Source organism: Henckelia pumila, chromosome 2 (genome assembly GCF_033568475.1).
Source record: "Henckelia pumila isolate YLH828 chromosome 2, ASM3356847v2, whole genome shotgun sequence".
Classification (NCBI taxonomy): domain Eukaryota; kingdom Viridiplantae; phylum Streptophyta; class Magnoliopsida; order Lamiales; family Gesneriaceae; genus Henckelia; species Henckelia pumila.
In genome coordinates, this window is record NC_133121.1 from 26,596,145 (window position 1) to 26,604,372 (window position 8,228).

Here is an 8,228-nt window from a genome sequence, read left to right on the forward strand (position 1 = left end):
TAATATAAAGTCATTGCCATAAAAGTGTAAATAATATTAAACAAAAGATTGTTTATACAAAGAGTCAACAAAGCCCATAGCCACACTGTTGGCTCACTGGGCACCCACTCTTACATATACAAGGAATCCCTCTGCTCCTTTCTGCAATAAACGTATCATAGAAAGAACAGATATCAAAGGAATTCGAGCTCTCGAACCCTTACCATAGAACTTCCACTCATCAGCCATTCTGGTCTGAATCTCACAATATTCTGAAAACAATCCACTGTAGCCCTGTACTTGGTTAACATGTCGATGCCAATAATACAATCAAAGTCGGACAGTCCAAGCACAATACAGTCTATCTCAATCACATTACCCTCAAATTGTAGTATACAATTTCTGACATAATTTACAGATACGATACCTCTTCCAAAAGGTGAAGAAATAGATACTACAGTAGTTAATGGTTCGACGGCTAATGAATGCAATACAGCAAATTGTTCAGAAATAAAGGTATGTGAAGCACCTGTATCAACTAACACATAAGCAGGATAACCACAAAGAGAACAGTTACCTGCGATAACATCATCAGGTGTTGCTTATGCTTGCTCCTCAGTCAATGCAAACACTCGAGCATGTTGCCTATGTGCACTACAACAAATTTGGGTATCAACAACATAGAAAAGACAACGGTTTTTTTAAAAAATCGTTGTCTTATGGTCTTTAACAACGGTTTTTACGAAACTGTTGTCTATTAGAGGGTTTTTTTATGGTCTACGACAACGGTTTTTTAAAACCGTTGTCTATGAGCGTGTTTTTTGAGGTTCTTCGACATCAGTTCTAATAACCGTTGTATTTGATATTTTTATTTTTTAAAAAAATTATATATTATTTTCTTTGACTTTCACGTGCATCGTCTTATTTCATTTCCATCTTCTTCAAGTTTATGTCGTGGATATTCCTTTCTCGTCTCTCAACCCTAGCCGCCCGCTCTTGCCGTCGAATCACCGTCCTTTTCTCCTAAATCATAAAAATTGTTTTGTGGTTTTGTTCCCCACAACATAATCTTTGTTTTGAGCCAAAGATCGGCTAATTTGAGATCTTTTTTTGTGCGATCGAAGTGTTTCCGAGATTTGCTTCTATGAACTTCTTCTCTGGTGAGTTGAACGCCGATTCTCGTTCGATTCTTGGTGTTCTAGTGTGGATTCAAGTTTTTGTTAAACTCATTGCATTTGGCTCCCGATCGACTTTGGGGTTTTCTCGGCAAGTGTTCCTGAATTTTTAGGGTTTCGACGAAGCTGCGCATTTTGTTTCAAAATATTCCTGAAGGTTTTTTGTTGGACACCGATGGAAGGGGGTTGTTAATGAATGAACATTTTCATGTTGTGAAATCCAGTGTGATGTTGTTTTTAAATTATGGTTTTTATTTTTTATTGTACGTTTTTCTTTCCTTATTTTAGTAGTGATTTGAGTGTTCGTCATTATTGCATTCCTTTCGGTGGGGTAGTATGGGTTTCTTGTAATTGGAGTATGGATATGAGTTTGAATGGTAGTTTGAAACTGGTTTAGTCAATATATTAATTTTTTTGCCCATCCATTTGTTTTTAATTTTCAGGGCCATGTGATTGGTGTCTCTGGTGATTGGTTAGTTGTTGTTGGAATTGTGTATGTGTATATGACTGATTCTAATTCTGTAGATAAAATACTAGAATTCCCGAAAAAGAATAAATCTGGAAGCGCAGAGGCTGCTTTGCGTACTGAAATGAATAAGAGATGTGATTTTAATGGATTTCTTCAAACTCTTACACTTGATTAGGTGATAGGTCAAGTGAGGATTGAGAGTCGGGGAAATGAGGATAATGTGAATACCACCATTAAAGAATACCGGGGTAAGATTGAGGCGGAACTCAGCAAATTAAATCTGTGATAGAATTTTGAACCTTCTCGAGACCCATCTTGTTCCTGCTGTCGGTTCTGCTGATTCCTATGTGTTTTGTTTAAAATGAAGGGTGATTTGTAATCTGTGATAGAATTTTGAACCTTCTACAGTTTTTCTATGGAAAATATATGTTGAAAATTTCAAAATTGTATATCTTCTTCTTCTTCTTTTCAGATATTGAAACATGAGATCATCAAGGGATGAAGCTTCCACCAGCACTAAGCTGATAAACACTCCATCCAGAGGACGAGCTGAGCCAGTGAGTTTGTGTTCAGAAATTTGTTATGAATCTACAAGGCTTTTCATTTTTTGTTGCTTTTTTATGGTGTATGCATGAAAGTGCAGGTTATATACAGTTTTTTTATTAATATATTTTATATTTTATCCAGTAATCATTAGGAGAACTTGAACTAGCCCAAGAGTTTCAGTAGATGACCTCATTTGACTGACCCTTGAATGGAAAACTGCAGGACTTTTGTTTTCTTGATGCAATTTGTCTTGCCTATCCATTTTTTCTTCTCCACACTCTGTTTTCAAACGATTAAACAATGGGCTTTATTCAAGTCAAAACTTCAATTTTTTTATTCCAAAACTTGTTTTCTCTAAAATACGTGAGGAGGCTGATCTTTCTCTCAACATATAATTTTTTAGGCATGGTTATATGTTGCAAAGTTTCATCAACTTACGTGATAATTTTCTATGGTACATCTTTTTAAAGGTTCTTGATTTAGTTGCTGCTGTAAATACACTTCACGAGCTTAGCGCTCAACAGCTTAGCAAACTAATAAAGGATTCCGGGAACTGTGTTATCCGATATGTTGCTGAATATGGATCACAGTTTCAGGTTAGAATGAATTACAATGTTATGATTTATTATTAACCTTAAGTTTCTGCCATGAAAATTTGATATGGTGTTACGTTGGTCTGCAGATTGATGCGGAAAAATTTGCAAGATATCTTCCTTTGCACCTTATTGCAGTGATTATGGCTTGGGAAAGGGACAAGTCCACTTTCAGGTACTTGTTATGTGGTAATATTCTGCTGCATTCCATTTGTGATCTTGCATCCTGAGTGCCTAAAATCTGCTAAAAGATCAGCTTCTCCTCTGAAGGCTGTGCGACTTGGAGGTAAGTATTTGTTTTCTTTTAAAGTTAATTCTCTAGAATCGTAAGCATCATTTCCTATCCCAAAAAAATAAAATAAAATCTCTAGAACCATAATCTATGTCATGCACTCATGTTGTCCTATCTTTTTGAAAATGGGTGAAACTCTTTCTTTTATTTTCCTAACGTCGTGCAAGAAAAAAGTTATTTAATATCTTGAACATAGAGATTGAACTGGTGTGCATGACTGAGCCCTTAATTGTGCATGTAAAAGTTGTCTTATTGCACGTGGTTTATGCATGTAAATCTTTCTCTTTGCCATAACATAATTAAAAAAACTTGACCATTTGTAATTAAGGGTATATTACAATATGTATAGTAGCAAGATTTGTGTTTGCTTCAATTTAATAGTAGCAAGATTTGTGTTTGCAATTTGTAGCCGTTCAAAAGATATGTGGAGATTGGAAGAGTGGCACTCGTGAATTACAAGAAGGAATATGGAAAACTTGTCGTCATTGTTGACGTCATCGACAAGAACCGAGTATGTAGATTTTCTGTTCATTTCTTGTATGCCTCTATAATTCATATTTTGGTCTGAATCAACTTTTTTATGGGAAGGAGGCGAGTTAAATGTTATATTATACATATCTATAGGATTTTTAAAAAAATATATGCGAAATTTTTGGTGCAACTTAGATCCCATCATGATGTCGTCTTTGCGCGCAGTTGAATTTGGATTAAATTTTTAGTCAACGTTTTTACCTGTTGAAGCTTACTTTGACCTGGTAGCTTATAAAGAACGGGGGAAACTGAAATTGGGATCGAGAATTCAGTTTCTTTTTTTGCTTCTTGATTTGGTTGGGATTTTAGATCATTTGATCAATTTGTTAGGTTTAGCTACTCTCGATTGGTTTCTTGCTGTTACAATCTAAATTGTTAGTTTATATCTTAAATACATGTCATTCTTCCAACCATGGACAATCTAGAATCAAATTCCAGTACGGTAATGTTTTATATCTCATGGTTTAAGCAATTGCCTTCTCCATTTCAACAAGTTTTCTTTAGGAGACTCTTTCCATTTGTCTTATACCATGCTATTTACGAGCAGGATAAGCACTATACTTTAGGTAAATTTGATATGCAAATGCCCCAGAAAAGGGGAAAAAATAACGGTGATATGCATTTAAGAAGCTTATTTAATACATATGCTAATGTTTGATTTCCAATTTTTATTCATCGTAAATCTGGATTTGTCAATTGGAATGGAACCGATGACGCCTTAATATATTTTCAGTTCAATAAAGATGGAGGAGAAGATGATAACGATGGTGCTTCAAGAGGAAATTGGTGGCAGGGTATGTTATTCATTGTTAACGTCGTGCTGTTAAATTACGTATGCTACCACCAAAAATTGATCATGTTTTAAGATTTTGTTTTCTTTCCGCAGGTTCTCTTTATTACTAGGAGCTCGTCTCCACTACAAGTGAATTTATATATACTTAGCTACAGGCAGACTAGTGCTTTTGGTATAGATTGTGAATCCATTTAGTTCGTTCGAAGATCATCAATAGTTTTTTTTTCCGTTTGTTAGCTGCTTATGATTGTTTTTTTTTTCATTAATTTGTAGGAAGATACAAACGCAGGGCATCGACAACAGCATAGCAGTTTAATTTAGACGAAAGTAACCTTAACTAAGGACTGGGTTTTATTGCCTCCATTTGTGTTGCCTTGGACATTATAATTTAATTTCGAGTGATTTGTAATACTAAAAATTGTATATTAAATTTTATTTTTTAAATTTTAAATTTTATTTTATTTATAATATTGAAATTTCTATATTTTTTTTATTTTTTTTGTTTTTTATATGGAAAACGACAACGGATAAAATCCGTTATCGTAGGGGGTCTAAAACTGTTGTAACTGATGGTATTGTAAAAGCATGCCCCTACGACAACGAACAAAATCCGTTGTCGTTTTATCCGTTGTCTTTGAGGGCAAAGACAACGGATAAAATCCGTTGTCGTAGGCATGAATCCGTTGTCTTTGAAAGCAAAGACAATAGATTTTATCCGTTGTCGTATGACGTTCTTTTAACAACACCATCAGTTATAACAGTTTTTAACCCCTTACGACAACGGATAAAATCCGTTGTCTTTTTGCGTTTTTCTTGTAGTGGTGGTTGAGTCTGGCTTCCTCCTGTTCGACTCTGTGATGATGGTTGTGGCTGGAATGAATGAACATAGGATGCTTTCCTCTCTGGCTGTGTCACTGATCTAGATGATCCAGCACCCTGTAAACTTCTAGCACCACGTTGTGGGAAAACTCTCGCAAAATGTCCTGTTTGATTGCAAATATGATAGCTACCAAACACTCCTCTACATTGGTCGCTGGCATGACGACCTCCACACCTATCACAGTAAACTCCTGAAGCACTAGATTTATGTCCGGATCAAAACTGTTTGGATCCACTAGAACTTGAAGAGCTACTACCAGAACGCTTAAATTGTTTTCCTTTCCCTTTAAAGAAATTTTTCTTACCGCTGATATTACCTCCTCCTTCAAATCGAGGTGGTGGTGGAATTTGTGGCTGCTCTGGTGGTTGTCTCACTGGCGGTGGCACAAACTGTACTCCTCGTTGCCTCAATAAAACAGCTTCAGCTCCCTTTTCACGATTAAGAGCATCGGCAAAGTTATTTGGTCGTCCAGCATTTACTAGAGTGATGACATCCGGGTTCAAACCATTTATGAACTGGTCGGCTTGAGCTTCATCACTCTCTGCTACATGTGGAGCAAACTTCAACAGACTCGTAAACTTAGCTACATACTCTTCAATATTCATTTGTCCCTGCTGTAAACTCGCAAATTTTGATCCCTTGTCCTTTCTGTAGGAGACTGGAAAGAACCATTGATAAAATGCAGTTTTAAACACAGACCATGTAATAATCGTATCTCGATTCTCAAATGCTTTCTTCGTTGCTATCCACCAACTTTTTGCAAGTCCATGAAGTTGATGTATTGCCAGTCTAACTCAACGATCATCTGTATAATCGAGGTATTCGAACAACTGCTCGATATCTTCTAACCAGTTCTCACAATCTACTGAATTCTCAGTTCCTTTCAATGTTGGCGGTTTAAAGAACTGAAATCGTTTCAACAATGTTTCCATGGGATTTGCAGTTGCACTCATCAGATCAGCAAATGTAGTGCCCTGTTCAGGTCTAGGTTCTTGTGGCACTGTCGGTGCGGCATTCTATGCTCTGGCGGAGCAACTGCCAGTGTCTGTCTAGGATTCGGTACTTGACGGGGAGGCATATCTAATAATCAAACAGATTAGTGAACAATTCATCAATATATCATAGACACAATTCTGTCTCAGTCCTCCTCTGATCAGCACTTTCATGCATACTCAAGAGATTGAGTTTTGATTCAATAATCATTTCTGATCCCTACTCAATCAATACATGCTTCCAATCAAATCAGATATTCAGGCAAACATGTAGTCTCAAAGCTGTAAGTCACATTATCACGCATGATAGGAATATAGTCAAGTAGAGCAATTCATTTCCATTGAAATAAATAAATCAGACAGACTCAATCTACCCCGCTCACTCACTTCTATCTCAGTTCGAGAAACTTAAGCTCTGATACCACCTGTTGTGTGAGGGCTCGGGTTGCTAATTCAATTCATAGGGCGTTTAATTATTAACTTATAGTTAATCCAAGTTCAAATCATGAAGACCAAAAATTTTTAAAAAAAAATTATGCACCTCGCTCGATCGGTCAAAAATAACCGATTGAGCGAGCAGAAAACTCAAACTCTCGGGTCTGAAAAAAACAGGCCTCGCTCGATCGGTCAAACACAACCGATCGAGCGAGTATACTCTGCTCGAAAATCTGCATATTTCAAAAGTTGTTCCAAATCTGTTCATACACTTTATTTCCTCATATATCAACTCCAAATATGTGACTTCAAGACTAGAATCATGCATACACATATATATCACGTTTAAAGTATGATCTCATACCTCTATTACATCCATATAGTGAATAATATACAAGATAACACTAATCCAACTAGTTGTTCACTACTTGTTCTTCAAAACATAACAAGGCTTCAGTTCACTATCATGCTTAATAAAGATCTAAGGTATGAACTTTAACTAAAAACCCGGGTCCACACGTACTAGACTCTCTCTCAAGCTATTAAGGTCGTCTCTGACCAGCTCCAGCCCCATCTGTTGCCATGCACACATACAAAACAAGACAACAGCTGGAACATCCGGTGAGAATATAATTCTCAATATAATCAACATATACATGCGTTAAAATAACATTATCTCAACTCTAAACATATCGATTCAGGAATAGAGTAAAATAACGCATATATCAAGAATTGATTCATATCAAACTTTGACATCAAGATTTGTATCCGATCTTGACATGGATATTCATCTATCGTCGTCACATCTAACTCGAAAATAAGTTCGTATCAAACCTTGGCATACGAATCAATTCATACATCATATCATATCATATCATATCAAATAATGATCCACTACCTGCAATGGATCGACAACATCAATTCTAAATCAAGAATAAGCGATAACAAGTATGTGATTTAATGGGATAACTTAAGAAGCTTCATTCTCGAGTTTCGAATCCCTGACTCTCAATGTCGTCTTATACCTTCTTTAATCTTGGTTCTGAAAGTGCTTCAAATCTGAAACATATATATCAAGAACTTGTTGGAACACGTTTTCATATCAGTCAGATCTGATACCCGAAACAGCGGAAGTTTAAAAATTTTATTTTCTGATCTGGAACGATTTCAGATCATGGGCATCAAATCCTTACGATTAAAATAAGCAAGTAAAATAATAATAACAATTATAATTTTACCTAGCCTCTTCAAGCTATGGCTTGATCTATGAACTCCAACAGATTAAATCTTCTCTTGTTGTAAATCCCAGGAACCGATGACTCGCTCGATCAACTCCTGAATTAGGTCCACGAATAGAAAACTAAAACCCTCTGATTGATTGCACTAGAAATCAATCAGATGTTTATCAAAGAGATTTACAGATTTGATCTGTCAATTCAGAATGTAATTTTCCAAAAATCACAGACTGAATTCTCTCACAAAAGGGAGACAAGATTTTTGAAAAATCCTCTTGAGACCCACTCAAGATTTTTGAAAATTCCTT

At 36.0% G+C, this 8,228-nt stretch overlaps 1 protein-coding gene across 2 annotated transcripts; it reads left to right on the forward strand.

Moving 5' to 3' along the window:
• Positions 1-986: 986 nt before the first annotated feature.
• LOC140885305 (nodulin homeobox-like) lies at positions 987-4,775 on the forward strand. Of its 2 annotated transcripts, none has more exons than XM_073292268.1 (8): positions 987-1,139; positions 2,096-2,180; positions 2,640-2,765; positions 2,852-3,048; positions 3,464-3,565; positions 4,319-4,379; positions 4,472-4,550; positions 4,652-4,775. In XM_073292268.1, exons 2-4 carry the CDS (start codon positions 2,106-2,108, stop codon positions 2,990-2,992), a joined length of 342 nt encoding a protein of 113 aa, XP_073148369.1. In that variant the 5' UTR covers positions 987-1,139; positions 2,096-2,105; the 3' UTR covers positions 2,993-3,048; positions 3,464-3,565; positions 4,319-4,379; positions 4,472-4,550; positions 4,652-4,775. The 2 variants fall into 2 exon arrangements, with proteins under 2 accessions (XP_073148369.1, XP_073148370.1); XM_073292269.1 differs by lacking the exon at positions 987-1,139 and adding an exon at positions 1,798-1,871.
• The last annotated feature ends 3,453 nt before the right edge of the window (positions 4,776-8,228 follow it).

Coding starts and splice junctions, on each gene's coding strand:
- LOC140885305 (XM_073292268.1), top strand. CDS start 2,106: ATGAGATCATCAAGGGATGAAGCTTCCACCAGCACTAAGCTGATAAAC. Junction 2,181..2,639: donor CCAGAGGACGAGCTGAGCCA/GTGAGTTTGTGT, acceptor ATCTTTTTAAAG/GTTCTTGATTTAGTTGCTGC. Junction 2,766..2,851: donor AATATGGATCACAGTTTCAG/GTTAGAATGAAT, acceptor GTTGGTCTGCAG/ATTGATGCGGAAAAATTTGC.